This window comes from Lemur catta, chromosome 3 (genome assembly GCF_020740605.2).
Source record: "Lemur catta isolate mLemCat1 chromosome 3, mLemCat1.pri, whole genome shotgun sequence".
Classification (NCBI taxonomy): Eukaryota; Metazoa; Chordata; class Mammalia; order Primates; family Lemuridae; genus Lemur; species Lemur catta.
In genome coordinates, this window is record NC_059130.1 from 9,027,041 (window position 1) to 9,052,389 (window position 25,349).

The 25,349-nt window shown below is 38.3% G+C and overlaps 1 protein-coding gene and 1 long non-coding RNA gene across 2 annotated transcripts in view; one reads left to right on the forward strand and one right to left on the reverse strand.

Moving 5' to 3' along the window:
• The window catches only part of LOC123634965, a 93,485-nt gene extending 76,955 nt beyond the window's left edge, over positions 1-16,530 (reverse strand). Inside the window, exon 1 of the long non-coding RNA XR_006734027.1 lies at positions 16,010-16,530. This is a non-coding gene — a long non-coding RNA (uncharacterized LOC123634965). The remainder of the gene's footprint in view (positions 1-16,009) is intronic.
• An 87-nt stretch (positions 16,531-16,617) lies between these two features.
• PRMT6 (protein arginine methyltransferase 6) lies at positions 16,618-18,140 on the forward strand. Its single transcript, XM_045546657.1, has one exon. The coding sequence runs from the start codon at positions 16,682-16,684 to the stop codon at positions 17,807-17,809; it is 1,128 nt and encodes a 375-aa protein (XP_045402613.1). The 5' UTR covers positions 16,618-16,681; the 3' UTR covers positions 17,810-18,140.
• The last annotated feature ends 7,209 nt before the right edge of the window (positions 18,141-25,349 follow it).

Consider the following 25,349-nt stretch of genomic DNA (forward strand, 5'->3'; position numbering starts at 1 on the left):
GAAAGTCATTCACTTCCTTCATGGTTTTTCTCAGATATCACTTTCTTAATGAGGCCTACACTGATCACTTTATTTAAAATTTCAATTTATACTCTCCACTTGATATTCCAGTTACCCTTAATCTGCTTTCTCTATCTTAATTTTAATAGCACTCATCACTTTCTAAATATACTATATAATTTACTTATTTCATTTATTTTTATCTATTTCCTTTCACTGGAATATATGTCTATCTCCCTCCAGTAGAACATAAGCTCCACAAAAGCAAGGATATTTGTCTGACTTGATCACTGATACATTCCAAGTACTTAAAATAGTTCAGAGCACAGCTGTTTATCAACTTACCATGAAATTATGTCCTTGTAAACTCATATTAAGTTGAAAATATCAATATTGTAAGTCAAAAATGCATTTAATACACCTAACTTACTGAACATCATAGCTTAGCCTAGCCTACCTTAATCATGCTCAGAACACTTACCTCAGCCTGCAGTTGGGCAAAATCATCTGGCAACACACTACTCTGTAAAGTATCAGCTGTTTACTCTCATGATCACGTGGCTGACTGGAAGTTGCGGCTCTTTGTCGCTGCCCAGGATTACCAGAGAGAGTATCAGACCACATATTGCTACCCCAAGAAAAGATCAAAATTCACAATTCAAAGTACAGTTTCTACTGAATGTATATTACTTTCACCTCATTGTAAAGTCAAAAAATTATAAGTCAAGCCATGTTAAGTAGGGTACCATCTATATCTGATAGACATTTAATAAACATTTGTTCAATGAATGGATGAATCAAACAAGAATCCAAATGTTAATAAAATGAAATTATCAAATGCTAGAATAAAATTTTGCATATTGGGGAGAGGGCTATAGAAAAGGCCTTTTATCATATCTCAAAATCCTAAATTCATAAAAAGATAAATCTGAGTGCATTACAATAATTAAAAAATTAAAACTTTTACACAGCCAAATACCATAAGCAAGACAAATCTCGAGTCACAAAAACAATTGGCTCTCATATCAAAGATGAAGACCGATCCTTGTAATTTTTAAAGAACATCTAGAAATTGATAAGAAGGATATCTAAATATCCCCCAATAGGAAAATAGGCAAAGGCTATGAACATAAAGTTCACATAAAAAGAAATAATGATGGCTTTTAACCACATAAAATGATGCCCAACTGCTTTCATAATAAGAGAAATATAAATTCAAACTGCCTTGGGACTCTATATTTACCCATCAGAATGACAAAATCCAAAAGCTTGAAAAAGCTCTCAATAGGTAAACTTGGTAATAACACTCCTACACATTGCTGATGAGAATATAAACTGGTACAACTTCTGTTGAAGGCAATTTACCAATATCTGACAAAATCATAAATGCATACACATTTTGACCTAGTAATACCAATTCTGGGAACTTATACAAATCTATTTGGCACATGTGATGTGAGGCCTGTAGAGGTTATTTGTTGTAACATTGCATGTTCTATTAAAATACTAGAAACAAAACAAATGTACATCAGTAAGACATTGGTTTAATAAATCATAATACAGTACCTCCATCAAATGAAATACTACTCAACTATAATAAAAGAATTCAGCTCTCTCTACTTTGACATGGCAGGAGCTCCAAGAAATAGTGTTAACTGCAAATCTCAAGGTGAAGAACAATAGTATCCTATGTTTAGAAAGAGAGAAATAATAATATGTACTTGTACTTGTTTACCTGTTGCCTTGGTCCATATGGTCTGCTATAACAAAATGTCATAAACTGGGTGGTTTATAAACAAAAGAATTTATTTCTCATAGTTCTGGAGGCTGAGAAGTCCATGATCAAGGCGCTAGCAGATTCAGCGTCTGGTGAGGGCCCACTTCCTGGTTCATAGAGGGCACCTTCTCAATGTGTCCTCACATGGTGGAAGGAACAAGGAGTCTGTCTCAAGTCTCTGTTATAAGGGCACTAATCATGAGGGTTCCTCATGACCTAATCACCTAAAGGCCCCACTTCCTAATACCATCACCTTGAGGCTCAGGATTCTACATATAAATTTGGGGGTGATACAGTCAGACCATAGTACATGTATATAAACAGATGATGGAAGGATATAAAGAAAACTAATTAAAGTAGTTACCTGTGGGGTTAGAAAATAGGAACTGAGCAAAAGACAGGAAAAGGTGGGATTGAGACTTTTCATGTGTATTATTTTGCATTTTTATGTTATTTTTTGAACGATGGAAAGATATCACCTATCCTAAAAATGAAACTATAAAAAATAGTTGCAGAAAAATAGCTCATAAGGAAAACACATCAGCACTACCTTATTGAAATATAACTTGCTTCATTATATGAATACCTTGATTGAACAGTTTACATATTCTAAATATAAAGCCAGAGAAAAAGAAGGTCTCCATTTTGACTCCAGGAAGACTGTGGTGAGGGAGGAATGGGAACTGCTAAGGAATTCATCATTGTTATTTATCAGAAACTGTAGGCCTGCAAATATGTCAGGAACCAAAATAAAACAAAGCAAAAAGCAGTATTAGCATCAAAAACAACCACTGACAGTGAGCAGTGCCGCTTGCAGAATAAATAAACAGGTGTCTAGCCACTTAAATGATAATTTCCACATAATAGGAGCAAATAGATACATAAAAGAGAAGCCTTCCCACTGAGACTGAGAGAAATTGGACCACAAAGCTGTAAAACAGCACTGTTGTTGAAATAACAATCAAGACGGTGGGTGATGAAAACAGAAAGAAAACACAGAAACAGTGAGGAAACCCTCCTTATATTTAGCACCAGTCAATTCCTTTCTATATACAGTTCAAGGCCAACTGTTGAAAGGGGAACTGCACCCCAGTTTTCAACTCTGAGTCTCAAAGTGATAACAGGAGCCAGGTGTAGTGGTTCACACCTGTAATCCCAGCACTCTGGGAAGCTGCGTTGGAGAATCACTTGAGCTCAGGACTTAGAGACAAGCCTAAGCAACATAGTGAGACCCCATCCCTAAAAAAAAAAAAAACCCTAAAAAACAAGTGGGGCCTGGTGGCATGCACCTGTACCCCCAGCTACTCAGGAGGCTGAGGCAGGAGGATCGCTTGAGCCTGGAGTTTGAGATTGCTGTGAGCTAGGCTGATGCCACTGCACTCTAGGCCATGAGACAGAGAAAGACCCTGTCTCCAAAAAAGAAAAATGGTGATAGGGACAGGTGGGTTTCTCCCACTATGGCTCCTAACAAGAGTCTTCACCAAAATCTGAGAGATCAAAGGAGTGCAGCCAAATGAACTAAAAATATAAATGAAGAAGAATGTAAGAATGAATGGAATTGGGAGTATTTTACCTAAAGAAGAGACAGATCAGAGAATGAGTAACTTTCTGCAGAATCAGCATCAACAAGAACAAAATATTATTTGATTATCAACCAATTTAGATCTTGGGAATTAGGGAATAAAAACAAAACAAAAACCCTGCTTTCACGGAGCTTAGGAGATAGGACATACACACTAAAATAAAGATTATGAACTGGTTGCTTATGGGTGAATCCAGCATAGAAATGTGTTATACTAAAGAATGATTTGTCAATATTAAAAATATTAAGAAATTTCATACAAAAATCTGGATTTTCAGCTTTTTTTCAAAAACCAGGACACAGAGTGCTGCTGAGTGTTTCAAGGAGAAAGTGTTTCAGGTACGACAGGATGTATTTAACAGAGGAAGTCTGAGAGGAACTCATGGGGGCTGTGGCCTACAAAGCTTAGAGCAAGATGAAGTACAATATTGAGGGGTGTATTAACTCACTTAGGCTGCCACGACAAAATACCATAGACCAAGTGGCTTAAACCTGTGGTCCCCAACCCCTGGGCCACATCCCGGTACCAATCTGCAGCCTGTCGGGAACCGGGGCACACATTGCCCTGAGCTCCCCCGACCGTGGAAAAATTGTCTTCCATGAGACTTCGGAACCAGGCCTCACAGCAGGAGGTCAGCAGCAGCGAGTGAGCAAAGCTTCATCTGTATTTACAGTCGTTCCCCATCTCTGGCATCGCTGCCTAACCTCCACCATCCCACCCCGCATCCCTGTTGGAAAAATTGTCTTGCATGAAACCAGTCCCTAGTGCCAAATAGGCTGGGGACAGCTGCCCTAAACAACAGAAATTCATTTTCTCGCAGTTCTGGAAATCAGAAGTCCAAGATCAGGGTACCAGCATAGTCGGGTTCAGGTGAGGGCTCTCTTTCTGGCTTGCAGACTGCCACCTTCTCACCGTGTCCTCATGGTTTACAGGGAGTGATGGCTCTCTCTGCCTCTTCTTATAAGGCCTCTAATCCCAACATGGGGGCCCCACTTTCTTGACTTACTCTAACTATAATCACCTCCCAAAGGACCCAGCTCCCAATACCATCACACTGAGGGGTCAGTACTTCAACATATGAATCTGGGGGGACACACTCATTCAGTCCATGACAACGAGCTGAGGTCCACCACTTGCTGGATAACAGACGTGCATATTAATGAAAGCCTTGTTGGAAGAAATTATGTTTCAATTATAGCACTCTTTCATATTTTAAATTCAGTATACTTAATAATCTTTCTCTAAACTTCACCCTTTACAAATATCACCCCCCCAAAATATTATCAATATTATCTTGTACCCCTTCTTACTCCTATTTATCCCTTCCAAAAAAGATAATGTATATTCCACTCCACACTGGTTATATACATAAAGCCATGAGGTCAATTTCACAAACTACATGAGAAAATTGGTCTTTTTAATTTATATATACCTTTCATACAAAATAATATTCTTAGTGAGGGCAGAGATTTAGAATCTGGTCAATAATAAAATTAGTTAGATAAGTAATTTAGTAATGCTACGAAGAGTCAAATGAGGTCACAAGTTTTACTTTAAAATTAATTACCTGTGCACATTCTTTAACAGTAATAAAGCAATTCCCTTATTTTGCAAAACAGCTGTTTTAAAACATGCTGCTAAAAATCTGCTTTTGCCCATAAAAGTCACTATATTTATATCTCTATTATTCTCCATTTCAGCTCCTTTTTTTTTTCTGAAAGCAGGTGGCTTGCATTTCATAATTAGTAAAATACTAAAATAGATCATCAAAATGCAGCTTTGTTAAGCTCCTAAAAGAATTCATATCAGAATGCGGTCCAATCCATACTGGTGACAGAGCTGTTAAAGTCAGCTCCATACAGAACAGGGGCTCTCTTAGCACTCCACGCCCAACATTGCATTTACAGGTCCTCACTGTCAGAGTGCCTAAAACAAATATAGGAAAAGAATGAGCTTTTCTTTGATAGCAATGTTAGCCCAAAAGACTTCGAAACCTGCTTAACCAATTTACAGATTTCAGCCACTTTTTAGCCACAGCTCTACTACTTACTAGCTCTTTAGCCATTTAAGCTCTCTGAAATTCAGTTCCCTACTCTGCTAACGTGGTACAATAATAATGCTTGTTACCTAGAATTATTACAAATTAAGTTGTTAGCACAGTGTCCTACAAAAAGGAGGCCCTTAGATGCAGGTACAAGAGCCAAGTGAATACATGAATTTACTTTCTCTACTTCCTGAAACCATACCATATTAGAGATATGTTGTTTTGTTTTGCTCTGCTTAGTTTTTTTGTTTTTTGTTTTTTTTTAACTCACAAAGCCACAGAGACAAAGAGAAGAGTAGAGAAGAAAGACAAAAGTTTGGAATTCAGAAAGTAAATGACTGACAGCAGGCCCAGGAAGGCAAAAGCAGGTAATGGGGAACGCAAGAAGGAAACCTATCTATTTACATCATACAACTGCTCTTCTCTGGAAGTGTAGGTAAAAATAAGGCCAAAATAATAAGATTGGGGAAAAACTTTTTAAGAACCAGTTATCTCGTCATTATATTGTCTGATGAGCTGGGGAATTTTTTTTCCAGTGAGCATTTACTCCCTGGATGCTGAGACCTCTGCCTTCTTACTCCAGGCCCTTAAAAGAGGTTGAAAGCCAAGCCTATGTAACCCTTCTGGCAAGGGATTGGAAGAGCTTCCTCAGAAGAATCTGACCTCTCCTTTGAAAAATAGGGATCCAAACAAACAAAAATGAAAAGACTTCTCAGAAGAAACAAACTATGCAGGGAGAAGAACTTTTCAAACTATTACCATTAAAGGCCCTTGGAAATATAATAAGAGATAACGCATCTATGAAAGTGAGAAAAAGAATACTATGTAAATGAAGAGAGCAAAGAAGAGCTTCCTGGTCTCCACTCTAGGCAGTGATAGAGTCAGTGGAGTGAGTTAGCCCCTGCATGATTTCCAAAATCAGCAATGGCCACACATGAGTGTCTTCCAGCTCTGATGCCCTGCTTTCGCATCCTTTCTTCATATTCATCCTTCCTGACTCTCTGTTTTGATTTCGGTGCCCCTTATGTGTACCCAACATATCCAGTGCATATATCTTTCATAGCACAAATACAATATGCCATAAATTTGGAGGTTTAATTGTCCATCTGCCGTAGAGAGTGTGAAGTTTCTCCCGGACAGGGACTGGGTATCACCACACATGGCATGGTGTCTGGCATATTAGTAGGTGCTCAACAAATGTTTGTTTAATGAATACAGTGAATGGGTAAGTGAAATGCTGTCACTGCCAGTTTGTGAGTCACCAGGACTGATAATCCCAAAAGTCCTTGATGAGCTCTTTTGAACCCTCATGCTGAACTTAGCTATGCCACTACCCGGAGGGGATAAAAACAGAAAAATTTGGGAGTAGAGAATGAAGGGAAGGATAGGATCCTCCCTTTAGTAAAAAAAATGCCAATTTGAACAAGTAATAGCTAATTATACACAATAAAAATAACTCTGTGGAGCACTTATGGAATTCTACTTCCAATTGCAAAGGCAAAATTCTACTACTACAGTTGAACTCTAAATTTCCTTTTGTATATTTAAAATTTTTAAATTGGTCATACTTGGAGTTATTTTCTTCTTTTTGATTCTGTATTTTCGGATGTTTCTACAATGCACAGGCATTATTAATACGAGGATAATAAATATTAATTTTATGTGTCTAAAATATGTAAAATAATATAAATTCAAATCAATGCTGAAATATACTTTATTTTTAAAAAATCCCTATCTCTTTATGAAATGTAATTTGAATCAACAATGGGTTATCAACCTTGTTCATGCATCATAATCACCAGTGGAGCTTGTTGAAAAATACAATTGTCCTGGCTCCTCCCAGATCTATAGAATAAAAATGTATGGGAGAGTGACCCAGGCATGCACGTTTCTAGCAAGCTACACAGGTGATTCTGATGCCCAGGCAAGTCTGAGAGTCATCACTATAGAACACATGAAGACTGGTTACATATCCATTGCTTTAACTCAAGAACCATGACTCCACCCACTAATTCCATTCAGTGACTTCATTCACAACTGATAGGTGGGAAAGTAATCATTAGTTGGGTAAGAGGAGAGGTGGAAGAATACATAAAGAGTAAGATTTCTTAGGGTGACTACTGAATGCAGTTTAATCCATATCCAAAGTATCTATTAAAAGAAGACAATGGGTAAAATAGGACTTATCAGGCTCACTTCAAGTTTATCTTGCTTTTCTGTATTTCTAACTGCTAAGAGTAATTTCTTAGAGGATTACCTCCATTAAAACCCACTCCCTTATCCTTTTGCCAGCAATTCTTTCCAAAGCATATAAAAGCTTATGTCAGTTCTTAAAAGCTAGTTAATCAAATAGGTATTCAAGTTCACTTGCCTGGTGTCTTTTGCTAAGAGTTGACACTGGAAATAAGGACTTGAGCATATGCATTTGAGTTATTAACTATGCTTTGTAACCATTTATCTTCCTTTTTGACTAGACTCAAATGTTAAAATTTTGTTAGCCTGCCCCTTTATTTTTATTCACCATATTGCATTTGAATAGCATCACTATTATATTAATGTAATGGATCATCTCCGTAATTGAGCGTGAATAGTATCACTTTGTACTTTTCTAGAGTTATTAATTTCAGTGTATTCATTGTATTTCTGAATGTAGCTACACAGTAAATAATGCAACACAAAGAGGCTGTAACCTATTCCCAAAGCTTACAACAGGGATATAAAGCCAGTGGTGTATTAACTTAAAAAATAGATTAATCTTATCTTATAAAAAGAAGATAAAAGATAGTTCTGTCAGTAAGGACAACCATGCTTGAGGCTGTAAACCATACTTGAAAATACAAAAAGAAGCCTGGAAGCCTATGTTAAATTTGCTTTCTGTCCTTGGAAAAAAGTCTTCAACTCAATGGACATTTAAAAAAAAAATAAAAGCAAAAATAAAAAACAGATTCAGTCATCCTGATATTTCCTCATATTGGCTATGCTGATAAAACATAAACTCAACAATAAAAACAATAATTATAATGTCATTTAATAGAACTTTACAAAAGATTTTGTATGGATGAAACAAAATTGATTGAATTCTTAAGTGTACCTTTTACACGATACAGTAATATCTTAAGGATACAGATTAGAAAACTAAGTAGAAAATATAAAAGTTTTCATCAGAAGACTAACATGAGTGTTCCACAAACCAGCAATAAAATTCAGTGCAAATTAACTATCTGCAGAGCTCTGTGGGAAAGATATTTGAATAATACAAAAATTATCCTCAAGTTTTTGAAAAAGGCACTCAGCATCATTTGTAAACCGTAGACAAACCTGGATTAAAGTGCTGCCAAACGGATTATAAACTCTTTGTTTTGTGAGCTCCTGAGGGTGAACCGAGACTGCTTCCTCCTCTCTTTCCTAAAGCCTAGCACAGTGCTAGGTGTGTAGAATGAGCTTAACAGTTTTAAAGAAACAAACCAGCTAAGATTCTTAAATACTGTCTACTACAGCATAACTAACGATCCGATCCCCACACTACAACTCTTCCATATAAAACACATACAGAGGTTAGAAAAAAAGCATAATGTCTAAAGAGTGTTTTTCCTTTGGTGCATAGAAACAGAGTAGCTGCAGAACAGAGATGGAAGAAATGAGAAGCTCAGTTACGTTGTCGACTCAGTCATTTATACGTATAGCATAGCGTATACCATAGTGACTTTATAGGAAGCGGAGAACTGAATATCATACAGCAATGAAAATGAAGGAACTACTGTTGTATGCAACCACACGCATTAATTTCAGCACATAAACGAATCTAGAAGAAAGACAAGTCACTTAACTTTTTTTTTGCCTGTTTTCTGGTTTCCAGAATGTGACTAATAATAATACTTAACACATAGGTTTTGGGAAAATTCAGTTGTCTCTTGTGCATAGAAAGCATAAAATAAATGTTAACCATCATCAAAATTATTAATATTATGATTAGGTGTAGCATGTTCCACTAGACACTGTGGAGAGATTGGATCCTGCCTGTAAGGAGTTTAGAATCTGGTAGAAAAGATAAATAAGAGATGGACATAGCTGCTATGTGCCTTGGTTTCCCCATTTGTGAAAATGGGGACAATAATATCTACTTCATGGTTTTGAGAATTAGAAATTATTCTCTAAAATTGTAAACTCCATAAAAACAGGAATTTTTTCTTGTTTTGTTTACTTTCTGTGCTTTTGGAGCCTACAGAGTATCAAGTGTTCAGTAAATATCTGTTGAATGAATAAATGAATGCGTCAATGAAGCATGTAAGACATTGAAGAAATGCCTACCACGTGAAAAACACACATTTTAGCTCCATTAGGTACTTAACGTATAATATGGTAATAAAACTAAGTTATTTATATAAAGTAGAAAATATTAAAAATTAAAAGAACTGTACAGAAAAAAATATCCAAAAAACACTATGAAATTCCTGGCAGAAATGATTATTTTCATCTAAGAGGAACTGTGCACCAACAGAAACATGGTTAAATAAATTATGGCAGATTCATAAATTTAAATAAAATAAAATGCTGAAAGTAAAAAAAGAAAAAAAATACTGCTGCACATGTCACATGAATGAATCTCACAGCCATAATAGTAAGCAAAAGAAATTAGATACAACGGAGCACATACTGTATGATTTCATGTATATGAAGTTTAAACCAGGTCACTGACTCTTTTATGGTATTATTAGGATACTCACCTTTGGGAAAGAGGAAAAATGTGAAATTGGAGGGACGCAGGAAAGACTCTAGTTCTTGCAATGTTTTATGTCTCAACCTGGGTGGTGGTTCTACAGTGATAAATCATTCTTTGTGTATATTTGTATTAATCAGATTTGTTTTTGCTGTAGTAACAAATAACTCCAATATCTCAGTGCTCTCAACAGCATAAGTTTTTTGTTCCTTGCTTTTATTACATGAGAGCTGCAGTTTACTATATTCTCCTGGGTTCACCTGAGTTCAGCTCAGCTTTGCTTTGTTCCAGGAACCTTCTCTTCTGGAAGCCAGGCTAGAAAAGTAGCTACTATTTGGGGCATGCTTTTCACATGGCAGGATTCAGAAACTCAAGGGCGACTTAAGCAAACTCTGCAGCTAGCTGCATTAAAATTTTCTGCTCAGATGTGGTGCACAGCTTGTTCAAAACTCTGTTTTTGATCTAATTGATCCAGTCATCCCCACATGCCGTACGCCACACCCATAGTCCTCTGAGACACAGGCTTATTTGCAGATAGTTTATCAAGCTTTGGTGAGAACACATCCTTGGTCTCTTTATCCTGAGTCATTTTCTCCAGCTGAAAATATGATTTAACAGCTCTAATCGAGGTCCCAAAGTAGTTGATTTTGAGTTTATCAAAATGGAGATTATCTTCAGTTGGGGGTGGGGACTGGGAAGGAGGTGCTGATTTGGACCAGGGCCCTTCCTGAAATCAGAAAGCTTCTCCTGCTGGCCTTGAAGAAGAAACCCACTAAGCTGTGAGAAAGCCTGAGACGGGACACGTGGCAAAGAACTGCCAGCAGCCTCTAGGAACTGACAGTAGCCCTCATCTGACAATCAGGAAGAAAATGGGAACCTCAGCCCCACTACTGCAGAGAACTGAATTCTTCCAACAACCACATGAGCTTGGTAGGGAACCCTGAACTCCAAAGAGGAAGGCCACCAAAGAGGAAGGTCAACACTTTGTGCCTTGTAGAGGACATACCGGAATGGACATACCAATCCTGGACTCCTGACCCACAGACACTGAGATTTTTTTAAAAAAAAAGAAAAGTATATTGCTTGAAGCTGCTAAATGTGCAGTAATTGTTACACTGCAGTAGAAAAAAGTAATAGGCCCCCTAGTCCATAAACTCCACATGGCCTCACACTGGTTCTTGTACTCTTCTTGTACTGTCTAGGCAGTGGTTCTCAAGTTTCAGTGTGCATCAGAATCACCTGAATGGCCTGTTAAAATGAAGACAGCAGAGCCTCATCCCCAGAGATTCTAATTCATTAGATCTAGAGTTGGGTCCTAAATTTTGTAATTCTAACAATTTCCCAGGTGATGCCGATCCTGTTGGTCTAGAGACCACACTTTGAAAACCACTGGACCACCATGACTATAATTACTTCTATGCACTTTAAATGCCTTAGTAGCAAACTACTAAGAGAATATATTTGTCTTGTTGAAGCAAATAGTTGGCTTTCTTTCATATTAAGGCTTTTCGCAAAAGAAAAAAGACAGAGAGAGTTCTCATTAAATGATATTCATTAGGCTTAATACCTGATTTTCATTAAGCTACCCGATTATCATTACACCTGGGGCAGGTGAGCAAGTGCTTATTTTCATGAATGTGCTGATACATTATTTTTCCCCACATTATAATTTACATTTTGTTTTTTCTGTATTATTTTTATTATCACCATGATAATAGATTTCTGATTTATAATAGAAATTGTTAAAATGCCATATTCTATATTCTAAGAGGTCTCAATAAATATAAACTGAGTTGATAATCATGGATAAAGTATGCGATATTCCTATTGTCACTACCTAAACAATTCAATATAAACATTTTTTAAAAGAATTAGACCCACTCATAATATCATCATCAGGGAGCTATGAATTTGCTATTCATCTGTTTTAATATTGGATTTAATAGCTGGGTCAATACACCACAGATGTAAAAGACACTATATTCAAGAGAATAACATATACCTAGGCTTTTTATGTCTGATGTTCCAATTTGTTTAAATACAAAAATCACCACTTTTTGTCTTTATTTTCTATAAAAGATTTTTTTTTGACAAAAGTATCTTTCTCTATGCTTGCAGCTTCCAAGTAACTGCAGAACAGCAAGAACTACATCATTTAATGAATATTCATACCAAAGAGATATTTATAACATTTTTCATGTCATTGCTCCTTTACCCTTCCTCAACACACTTTGAGAATTACAATGAATTCTTGAAATCCTGAAGGCACTATCTTCAATCCTTATACTAGGCTTTAAAACACATTTTTAAACAACAGACCTTCAAATTAAAGAGGAAAAGAAATTAGAAATAAGTATTTATAGGAAATCACAACAGCACATCCAAGATAAAATAATACAGGAGCATTGAGATTTAAAAGTGGTATAATAATGTGTTATTAAGAAAGTATAAGAATAATAGATAACATAGCATTACCATAAAACTATAAGCTCTCAGGGATAAGAATGTTTGTCCTTTTGTTTACTATATTCCTTGTTTCCAGAATAAAATTTAGTGCAGAGAAGTCCAGAATGTTTGTTGAATAAATGAATGGTTGAAATGAATATGTGAAATGAATAAATGAATATGTGTAACGCAGAAAATCAATTATGATTTTCCCATTCAATACTCAGGATCAACAATCTGGAATATGGAAATGGTTCAAACTCCAGCACAATGTGTAAAGTGAAAAATATAAAGTCTTGGTGTTCCAATGTCCACAGTCTGGCATGGGAAATCCAGACATATAAATAGCTCTGATACAATGAGATAAATTAAAAAAAATAGCTATATGTAAGTTTAAAAGGACCACAGACTGGTTGAAAAAGCTAGAAAGAAATAAACTTTTGAGCATTATCCAAAAAGATGAGTGAGAGGACAAAATAGGGCAGGCACCCAGAGCAAAGGGACAGAAATGCCAAAGTTCACAGTGTTTTTGGAGAACAGTAAACTGTGGATTTTGAACTTTTTAATCATAACCTGAAGTCAGAAATATATATACAGTATACTTGACAGAAACAAGTTTTATGAAACAATACCTTCCTTAACTCATTTGACATATTTAAGATTTTCTGATCTATTTCATCTTTTTTAGTGCTGGTCAAGATGCACTGAATTGATTTCAAGATCATTTGTTTGAAAACCACTGCATTTGAGCATTGGATAGATGTGGCAAGCAGATCACTGAGACAGAAACACAATGAATGCTCCTCCAGCACAGCTCCAACTCTTCTCCCATCCAGCTGTTTTGCTGCTGAGCTGCAGTGCTTAGGGAAGGACTGTGATCTAGGTCCTATTCCTCCTTAAACAACTCAGTGTTCTAGAAAAGATCAGTAAAGAACTCCCTCTCTATAATAAGCCAAAATGCAGAAAGGGAAGTGCTATAAGCCTTTTCTTCTCTACCCTGGATATAATATTTGGGGGTTATCATTAGTCTATCTAGAAGGGTTAAGAGCACTTAAAAATGAAACTTCTCATTTCTGGGAGCATTCTATATTTGATCTACACCTGGATTTCTCTCAGAGTTTACCAGAGTCGCATTGTCACACCGAACAAATGCTTCTTCTTCCATGTGTAACAATTTGTGCATCCACAATAGTCTTTTTTCAAGACTGTCTATTGAGCACTTTCTATGTGCCAGGTTCTATTCTAGTGCTAGGGACTACAGTAGTGTGGAAACAAAAGTCCAAGTCTCCTAGAGTCTATATTGCATAGAAAACTAATTAAGTACATACAGATAATAATAAAAGCTAGGAAGGAAATAGTGTCTTGGGTTACAAAATAACATTTAAAGTAGCCAGAGAAGTCCTTCCTCAGGAGGTAACATCTAAGCTGAAACCTGAAGGATGAGAAGAAGCCATTAACGTGAAGTGCTAAGGGGAAAAACAATTTTCCAGGAACTGAGAGAGCATAACTGAAGACATGACATAGAAAAGAAATGTAACATTGGAAGGTCAGAATTTATTTATTTATTTATTAAAGATAGAGTCTTGCCTTATCTCCCAGATTGGAGTGCAGTGACAGGATCATAATTCATTACAGCCTCTAACACCTGGGCTCATGTGATCCTCTTGCCTCAGGATATTGAGTATCCGAGCCTACAGGCATGCACAGCCATGCCCAGCTTATTTTTCTTGTCCTTTTTTTAGATGTTGCCCAGGCTGGTCTCAAACTCCTGGCCTCAAGTGATCCTCCCACCTCAGCCTCCCAAGTCACTGGGATTATAGGCATGAGCCACTGTGCTCCACTGAAGGCCTGTATATCTTGACCCCAATGAGGAGTTGGGAAAAATGGCACGAGATTAGATGGGAAGTTACTGAAGTTACTGGATTGTTTCAGTAACTGGAATGGGAAGTTACTAGAGAATGATATGCTCTAATTTAGGTCTTTAAGAGCTTATTCTTTCAGCTATGTGGAGAAGGGATTACATAGGAGTGTGATTAGAAGCTGGAGATCCCTTAGGAGGCTGATTTCCAGGCAAGTAAAGATGGAAGATTAAACTAGGGTTTTGACAATGAAAATGGACAAAAGCAGATGAATTCAAGATACATTTTGGAGGTAGAACCAGTAACACCTCTACTCAGAATTTTCTTAAAAGAGACCACAAGGAAGCAAATTGAAAATTGGATAGAGTGAATGCATTTAAAATGAAGAGATGACATTTTGAAGAAAGAAAAAATGGGAGAAGTATGTATAACTAATATACTAAGTGACAGCCTAAAAGTAATGTATTTAAGTGGTCACATTTACAACTCTAATCCCGTGCCCTACTCTGGGCCTCAATTTTCTTAAAACAAGGTATTGAACCAAGGCACAAAGAAGAACTGCCTTAGGGATTTTTAGCTGTAAGTGGTTGAGCCTTGGACAATGAAAAAATATAATTTAAACAATAAACCAAGATTTAACTAAGATTATTCTAGTGAGAAACAGTGGTTCTCACCCTGGCTGCACATTACAATTCCCTGAAGAGCTTTTAAAAACTAGATGCCCAGGTTCCACTGGAGTGATTCTGATTTAATTGGTCTGAGGTAGACCCAGGCATAGGTATTTTTTAAAAGCTCCTTAGAGGGATTCTAATGAGCAGCCAGGACTGACAGTCTTGAGTTTGAAGTACAGTACAGCTGAGCATGCCACATCAATAAACCTGTTCCATTAATGAAAGATTAATAGAATGGGGTGAAGGAAATTTTCTCCCAGACAAGGAATGCAGGCCCATTGGTTAAATGGACATAGTTCAAGATCACAAGAAAATAAAAGTCAATTTTCTTCTGTGTGATCTTTTTTCCAAGCTCAGAGAAAATGGTATTCTCATCTTACTTGTGAAGAATACAGACACTCATAAAGACATCACCCATTTTTAAAAATACATTTTATTTCCATTATGAACAATAAAAAGGGAAAAGATTAACAGCTGATGGTTGACTATAAGAAAAACAGAAGAAACAGAGGAGAGTATTAATCTTGCCCAGACAAGGAGACACACAGGAAAAAATGAGTTGCAGTGGAAAAAGTGATCCAAAGGGATAAAGGATTCTTTTACTTCTCAGAGAAAAAAATTGGTTACTACAATACACCTAGCAGTAAGTTTGACTGTATCGCACCACTGTTGGTTTTTAACCACTCCTTATTCTACACCCTTCCAGGACATAACTTTTTGAAGAGCCACAGAATTATCAGAGCAAGACCTAGAACCAAATAACTATTCTCCTGAAATAGAAACGAGAAACGCCAAAAACATAGTTCTTCCCTGACTGCAATGAAAATTCCTTGTTGCTGGTCAGTGAATGGGTAATTGAAGGCCAGGGAAGTTCTATTATTTGCCCTAAATCATCCAATTAATTAATACTCACATTAGCCAGGCGTGGTGGCTCACACTTTGAAGTCCCCGAACGTTGTGAGGCCTAGACGGGAAGATGGCTTGAGACCAAGAGTTCGAGGCCGCAGTGAGCTATGACCGCACCAATGCACTCCAACCTGGGCAACTAAGCCAGACCCTGTTTCAAAAAAAAAAAATTAACAGCCACATTGCAATCAGAACCAAGGTTTCGCATTGTTAGGTTATTATTTTGTTCCATTTACACCTTCTTTGTACCCTAACTCCGTTACATACAGAAAACAGAAATGCGTAGTGCAATGTCTAAGTCGCCACGGCTGGAGAGCACCAGCCAGGTAAGGCCGCCGTGGGAGTAACGCAGTGGCAAAAAACCGGTGAGTTCAGCAGACCAAAGTGGATTTTTAGCCTTAAGTGGGCCTGTCTGCTTCAGGAAGGGAGTGACAGCAAAAGGGATTTGAGGAGACTAAGGGAGGTGGGGGAATTAAAGAATCGCAACTTCAGGTAGAGCAGCGGAGGGAAAGGGACAGCAGGACGCCAAAGGGCCAGGCTGAGAGTTGGGTCGGGCTGCGCGACCCCGCCGGAAGCGCGGCGCGCGCGCGCGCGCGGACTACAAGTCCCAGAAGCCCCCGTTTCCCGGAGCCCGCGCCGCGCCGCGCAACGCCCGCCGGGAGCGGCCGCGGCGGCCAAGATGTCGCAGCCCAAGAAAAGGAAGGTTGAGGCGCAGGGCGGCGGCGACGGCGGGGAGGGAAGCGAGGAGGAGGACGGCGGGGGGCGCGAGGCGGGCCCGCAGCGGCCCCGGAGGACCAGGCGGGAGCGGGACCAGCTGTACTACGAGTGCTACTCGGACGTGTCGGTGCACGAGGAGATGATCGCGGACCGCGTCCGCACCGACGCCTACCGCCTGGGCATCCTGCGGAACCGGGCGGCGCTGCGCGGCAAGGCGGTGCTGGACGTGGGCGCGGGCACCGGCATTCTGAGCGTCTTCTGTGCCCAGGCCGGCGCCCGGCGCGTGTACGCGGTGGAGGCCAGCGCCATCTGGCAGCAGGCCCGGGAGGTGGTGCGGCTCAACGGGCTGGAGGACCGGGTGCACGTGCTGCCCGGGCCGGTGGAGACGGTGGAGCTGCCGGAGCGGGTGGACGCCATCGTGAGCGAGTGGATGGGCTACGGGCTCCTGCACGAGTCCATGCTGGGCTCCGTGCTCCACGCGCGGACCAAGTGGCTGAAGGAGGGCGGTCTCCTCCTGCCGGCCGCCGCCGAGCTCTTCGTGGCCCCCGTGAGCGATCAGACGCTGGAGTGGCGCCTCGGCTTCTGGAGCCAGGTGAAGCAGCACTACGGCGTGGACATGAGCTGCCTGGAGAGCTTCGCCACGCGCTGCCTCATGGGCCACTCGGAGATCGTGGTGCAGGGCCTGTCCGGCGAGGACGTGCTGGCCCGGCCGCAGCGCTTCGCCCGGCTCGAGCTGGCCCGCGCGGGCTTGGAGCGGGAGCTCGCGGCGGGCGTGGGCGGGCGCTTCCGCTGCAGCTGCTACGGCTCGGCGCCCATGCACGGCTTCGCCATCTGGTTCCAGGTGACCTTCCCGGGAGGGGACTCCGAGAAACCCCTGGTGCTGTCCACCTCGCCTTTTCATCCGGCCACCCACTGGAAGCAGGCGCTCCTCTACCTGAACGAGCCCGTGCAGGTGGAGCAGGACACGGACGTTTCCGGAGAGATCACGCTGCTGCCCTCCCGGGACAACCCCCGCCGCCTGCGCGTGCTGCTGCGCTACAAAGTGGGGGACCAGGAGGAAAAGACCAAAGACTTTGCCATGGAAGACTGAGTTTTGCCTTTTCCCCCAGCTCCCTCCCCTGGCAGCCTGACCTGCGTGGGAGAGGGCAGGGAGGTCGCAGGAGAAAGGGAGATCCCACGTGCAAGTAGGGGGTGACATCCCTGTCTCCCCTTTCCCTCGTGGCTCGGGAGGGAGAGTGATTTCAGGGTCTGTTTGAGGAGATTCTTCTGGCGATGTTTATTTTGAAAAGTTATCCCCCTCGACGACGGATACAGCGTGCTTAGTAATGGGCTTTTAAGCCTCTGAAGCATGTAGTACCAAGCACTTGTATTTCCATTTTTTTTATGTTTTCTGGGAAAAATAAACACGAATGAAAATGTCAGTTGATGAAGGGTCCATGCACATTCCTGACACCTCACGCCGCTTCTAAATATGAAGCTAGGGAAAAGGGTAAAAGAGTTCATTTAGACTCCACACATTTCCAGTACCACTTATATCTCCCCTGAGCCATGGTTTCTCAGTCTCTGAATTCTCTGTCCCTAGGTGCCTCTAGGCTATGCTACTTCTTCCTCATTGTCTTCTAAATAAATTTCTGTACTGGTAATGAAGGGGAGGAGATGAGGAAGCAGTTTAAATAGCCCTGTTCTCATTATTCTTACTACTTTCATAGGGTGCTAAAGTTGATGGAACACATTAATCCATTAAGTAAAGTGGACTTTATATAATTGTATAACATATCTAAGAAATGCAGATGGTACATTTAGGAGGAAAAGACCTGAAAGACAGCAAAGTAGTATGATCTTTAAAATTCTTACGTTTACTATTAAGACCACCAAGAAAATGTTTCATGTATGTCCCATAGTAAATATTTGTGTAATTCCTATGAAACAGGCTGGTAGAAGAGGTTTCTGAACCTATCCCAAGGGCTTATTCATCGCCATGGGTAGACTATTTAAGCTCACTTAATTAAGGAAAATATTTTCTCAGCTAGAAAAGTGCTCTCATTCTCATTTAAACTCATTTATAGGGATCATGTGACTTGGCCTACTTACAAGTAGTGAAAGTTCCTTTTTTAGTTTGATTTTTTTTCTTTTTAGCTCAGCCAAATGTGAAAGTTGTGCATTTAGGAAAATCACTTGTAATGAAGTGTGAGTCATGTTATCAAATTTATTTCGCTGATGTTTCCCTCCTTATCCCTGTGGCAAATAAAACATTGGCATTCTCACTTTTTATAGATGAAGTCTTATGTATTATCTATAAGTTATAATGCTTTTGCCTTTTTAATATTATCAGTTCTTAAGAAAAGGGTTACAACCCCCTCAGAATATAACTTCAGGACAGTTCAAACTATGCTTAATGTGTGGTTTTTACCTACCAGTAGCTTTTGTATGCGAATAGAAAATAGGTGTGAAAAACGTGGTTTGAAGCACACTCATATTTTATTTATTGTAACTAAGATTTTTTGCCCTTTTATTCATTGCATATTAAAGTATTTAAGTATTATAACTTGCTAAAATTTGGTGTTAACACATGAAATATTTCATTAGGAAGGAAGACATACATGTATAAAATCAGCTTCATAAGATAATTGAACAGCAAGCAGTACAGTTATGTTACCATTTTGTTGTCAGAGTAGTTATATAAATGCTACAGCTAGACTTAGTTTAAACTAGAGGCAAAAAAAAAATAGCTCCTTATTTTAGGGTCATCTATATTTTAAATGAAACATTTATTTTGAGTTTTCATGTGTGATTTTAAGTAGATTTCTGGTGGTTTTGTTTGGTTTTTTAAGAACTCTCTATAACAATCTCTTTACTGTATGGGCAAATGAAAACATTCTTCCAAATTCTATTTTTTATATATTTTATAAATATGAGTACTATAGAGTTCTCATTGCCAATATAAGCACACAAAAGAACCTCAGTGAAAACTTGGGAAACCGTAGAAGGTAGATATTTTGTAATTAAGCAAACTAAGCTTCAAAATTTTTGTTACTCTTGCCCAAAAGAAAAATGAATTGTCAAAAAAAATGTAGCTACTTAACCAAATAGTCAAGAGCTAGCATAGCATCATGGTTAAGAGGGTGGACTTTGGAGCCAAGCAGCCCATACAGGAATCTAGGCTTTACCACTCGTTCAACTATGACCTTGGGAAAAATACTTAACCTCTTTTTTTTCCAAAGCTCTCATGTGCAAAATGGAGATAACAATAGTACCTACTTTATAGAAATGTGAGAATACAATAAGTTAATACATATGACTATGTAGTGTCTGATACATAATATCTCAATAACTCCTCAGTGTTGTAATTATGGAAGAGTTATGCAAACCTGGAGCATTTGGGTACATATAAAATGTGCTACAGAATAAAATATTCAGCATTTTGATATTTTTACAGGTATTGTTCAACAGTATCAGCATGGCTGTACGTGAGGAGCAATGTATGACACTGGACACAGACGATCTGAAGGAAACCCAAGATCTTTGGAGTGAGGACACTTCCAGAAGGATGAAAGTGTAAGATGTATCAACATCCCAGCACTGTCCCATCTGTCTCTATGGACTGATACTGATTGCTTGGGGCCATTAGGGCCACAGCAGCAACTACCAGGCCCAAAGCGGGAAACATGGTAAAGTTCTGCCTGCTTCCGCCAAACAGCTTACATTTATTTAGCACTGTGAAATTTTCCAAGTATTTTCATTAATTCACTGGACCGATGGACATTTTATTGAGTACACACTGTAAAAGTCATTGTGATAAGCATTTAGGATACAAACCAATAAAACACAGTTTCTGCCTTCAAATAGATACATTCATAACATAAACTAGTAAGTTAAATAAACAATAATGGATTAAACACTGGAATGGTCTTGGTGTTAGAAAGGGCCAGCAATTATCTTCATTTTACATCCTAGGAACAAGAGTTACACAGATATTGAAGGACTTGCCAGAGGTTACATAGCTAATTCTTGGCAGTTGAATCTTTGAACACAAGTCTTTTAATTTCTAACCCCCCTAAAAATTCACTTTTTTTTTAATTATATTAACCCTGCATGGGGTTTTATTTGTTTGTTTTTTTGAGACAGGGTCTCACTCCTGGGCTAGAATGCCGTGGTGTCATAGGTCACTGCAACCTTAAACTGCTGGGCTCAAGCAACCCTCCTGCCTCAGCCTCCCAAGTACCTGGGACTACAGGCACGTGTGTGCCACCACACCTGGCTAATTTTTCTCTTTTTTGTAGAGATGGTGGGGGGGCGGGGGGAGGGGTCTCACTCTTGCTCAGGCTGGTCTCCAACTCCTGGCCTCAAGCAGTCCTCCAGCCTCAGCCAAAGTGTTAGGATTACAGGTGTGAGCCACCCCCCAGGACAGCCAAATCCTGCAAGTTTTAATTAAAAACAGAAAAGTGCATACCTCCTGAATGGATGAGAACAGTTTTTATCATTTGATGAATGAAGGAAAGGGAAAGTCCCCAGCCTAAGGAAGTCTCATTGGAGATGTATCTCATAGGCCTCAAAGAACCACTTCAAGTATATAGGATCTCAAGGGGGACAGATACTAGGCACTCACTGAAATACCCCTATGACCATTTCCCTAACAGAGCTCATTAAATGTAGCACTCTTGCTGAGGCCGCCAGAAAACGGAATCCTCAACACAGTGGTAAAGGTAGATAAACACTATGCCATTCTGGCTATAGGTACTTGGTGCTGGAGAGCAGAGAGGCATCTGATGAGGCTAAAAGTGGGCAAAAGGAGTCCAAAAAGGTGACTGTGAAAGATACTTCCAGCAAACAAAGCTGCCCCATGTTTTGCTTATGGCCAGCCCTATTATTTAATAGTATCCTCATACTTCATATTATCCAGTGCTCAGGAGAGACGAATCTTGGGAAGCATTTAGTGAGGTCCCTATCCTCCCACATGTGCATCTTTTTATGCATTTATTCATTTATTTAATGATTTCATAAATACCAACTATAAAACATTTAAGTTCTATGATAAGTGTATTCTACCCTCAAAGAACTATACAGTGGGGAAAATAAAATTACCTATAGCAATAATTTTTATACATTCTTTAGCCTGGAAAGACTTCATTCCAGCTAAATCTTACCTCTATTGAAGCAGAGTTGAGAAGCCAGCCCTCTTATCCTTAAAACGTCTTCCAAGTGCAAAAATACTACTTATCATGTAGATTATGAAATCCTCAGGAAAAAATCCTCTGATATTAGTTCCAAAAATAAATCCATGTCTTCTAAATAACTGGTTTGTTTCAGCTAATGGATATAATATATTGGATAGATGACCCTTCTCACATTGGCTACTAGAGAGCTGAGCCAAATTTATGCTGCACTTGTGCTTTTTTTAGCTTTACATCTGGCTCTAGTTCCATATTCCAATTTTTTCTTGATTTATATTTTTCTCATTTATAATAAGTATTACATTTTGTTGAAATTTATGTAAGCTTGTTCTTTTTTTTTTTTGGCATGAAAATATTTTCCTACTTTCTGAAAAACCTGCAGAAGCTCTGAGGGTAAGGAGGTTAGAGAAAGGGACAGAGGGCTAAGAAATATGTCCCCTTTATTTCCTACAAAAGTTGGTGTCCCACATCATTCATATGGCTAGATAGTTGATTTGATCCCATCCTTTTAGCCAACTTTATAGCATACTTTACACTTTATAGAACCAGGATTTCTGATTATGTGAAAACTGAGACATGTAGACAGTTTAAGGAAAACTTTCATGTTCTGTAGCTTTTTCTAAGTCTAGAACAGGCCCTGATTGAATCTTAAACACAACAGTAAAGGAGAGTTGTAGACTTCTAAACCTTTTCCAAAAATGTGTCAGAACGGTTTACGTGACGATAAGGAGGAAAATGATATAATGAGACTATTTCTCAAAATACCATACCTGCTTGTAGGAAAAGACATTTGGAACAAAGACTCTTGGGCCTGGTTAAACACTAAGAGAATTTTAATAAAAATTAAGACATGACCAATAGCAATGGAATTGTGCTCCTGTGGAACCAATGATAATTAAATGCATCATTATTGATAATAACTGTAGGGGAAGACAGGTGAAAATTCCAGTTGATTGAGTAGCTTTAAATACTTATAGCAGACACTTAGAATATAGGTAGCCGAGAGAAAGAAAGAAAAAAAATTCCTCCTTTTCTCTCTCCAGGTTGCTCCCTACAAGAAAAGGAAGACAGAAAGAAGGTAGGCTAGAACGAAAAATTCTCCCTACACTTTTTAAAATGCTTTATAGGTATTCCTGCAATCATGTGATACATGTCTGTGAAAAACCCTCACATTCTACAAAATTGTTCAGTAAAAATAACAGCTTAAAGGGAAAATAGGTTGGGTGAACCATCAAAACTTATGTAACTTTGTCACCAAAAGTACTAACAAAATACTACTAATTCTAATAAAAATAGTAATGGTTAAAAAAGATAAATTCCTAATAAATAAGCACGATAGCAAATAAAGTATAGATAGCTTGATGGAAGGAAATAAGGATTACTTATACAAACAAAGTAAAATTCACAAAGATGGGGAAAAGGTTTAATAAACATTTCCAATACAGAATGTGGCCAAACAGAGCCAATAGGAAGAATGTAGGGTGTAGTACATTCCTCTTTGGCTTGCTGTATTCAACTGTATCAATGTACTTCCTATTCAGTGGCTCTTACCTAGTGGTGCTCAATATTACTGGGAATTATCACATATGAATCAATCAACTTCCACATTATATACTGACATCATTCTTCTACTTACCAATTGAATTAATTTATTTTACAGAAACATGCATTGTAGCAGAACATTCTGCCGTTTATTCAGTTTCCAGAAATTAAAGTAATTCAACCTTCTGTTGGGTTTAGTGATCTTTTCAATGCAAATTTTCTTGAAGAGAAGGGAAGGTTACAGGTGGCTATAACCACACTTTATTATGAATTTATTTTGGTCAACAGGAAAGTCAATAGGAAGGGGAAATACAAATTCTGACATATAGAGTGAAAGGAAAATAATTGAGTTTAGCTACCTGAGTTAAGGGTGTGGTTGAATAGAATGGATTGGGGACAATAGCTGTTTTTCCACAATCTCAAAACAGCATTAAAACATACTGGGGCCAAGGAAGCCTGAAGTTAGTGAGAAAAGCATATAAATGAAGATTAGGATCCCCACGCATACACATTCTGCCTATATCACAATTTCGTTAGTGTGAATTGTTTTTCTTAAATCTTGGGCTTATAAAATAACTGAGTATTTTGACTGATTATAAGCTGTTGTTTATTTTGATATTTGCCATTGTCCTTAACCTCTCTTTTTAGCTTAATTTCACACCTATGCAAGGACTTTTCTATGTAAGAACTACTTACTCCTCTCAAATCTGTGAACAAAACCTTCCAACCCCATTGTTTTAAGCCATGTGCAGTTGAGTAATGGGTGGTATGCAGTGACATGACTATTAGGCCTTTTTTTAATGCTTGCAGCTTTGCTCTTGACAAAATTATGTTATATATTAATTATATATACTAATTATTATATTATAAAATTATTATTAGAACAAAATATAGAGTTTCAATTTTAAGTTATATGTGGTGATGGAGAAAGGATTAAGATGAATGAATGGTTAAAATTTTTATTTCACACATGCATTAGAATCAGATTTTTACTGGGAATTTTTATTGAAATAGCAAGCTGCTTATTTTTATGTAAACTTCTCACTCTACCATCATTTATCATCTCATGAAATTATAAAAATAGGAAACCTTTAACTGCTTAAGAATGTACAGTAAAAGATAGAATTAAAAAGAAAGGATTTGAAAAATCCCCAGATTAAATATACAGTCCTTGAATAATTGAGAATTCACTCTAGTCAGAATAATTAGAGGAAAACAAGGACAGAATGACAGCAATTACAACAAGAGGATTTTAATACGAAATGAAATTAGAAATCACCAGGAAATGAGCTGTTTGTAATAAATAGAGTTAAATATTAACTAGCTTTGCTTGAAACCCCAACCAAGGAGATTTCATAGAGCCCAGGCATTATTTTAAGATAGGTTCACATGTAAATTAATTCCAAGGCATTGGGTCAAAGAAAAATATTACGGTAAAGCTTCAGAAGGGTAAGTCCTTATATGGACAGGAGATAGAATTCTTAAGTTACTTTAAACAAAGTTCTGAAAAGTAAAATGAGGCCAATAAAGGATGTGGTCATTGCACCATCCCCATAAATAGTAATGTTATTTAAGACATTAAAATGATGTATTATTCGGTGCTAACATATGTAATATGGTTGTTAATGGGATATAATTTTTCATTTTTTATCCATTATATCTAATTTATTTAATACCACATGATAATGCATTCATAGGGATAGATTATGAAAATAGCACATGCTGAAACTTTATACCAAACGATAGTCTAATGCACCCGCTACTACTCAGCATGTAGAATGTTTTTATACAACAGTGATACATTAATCAAACCATGTAGAATTCCATTTAAATCAATGATGTTTTAACTTTGTTTACTTCATATGAGTTATACATAATAAAATAATGTTCTATAGAGAATGGCTTTCATCCTAAGGA

Excerpts from the sequence above, each read along its gene's own strand:
- PRMT6 (XM_045546657.1), top strand. The coding sequence starts at position 16,682 with ATGTCGCAGCCCAAGAAAAGGAAGGTTGAGGCGCAGGGCGGCGGCGAC.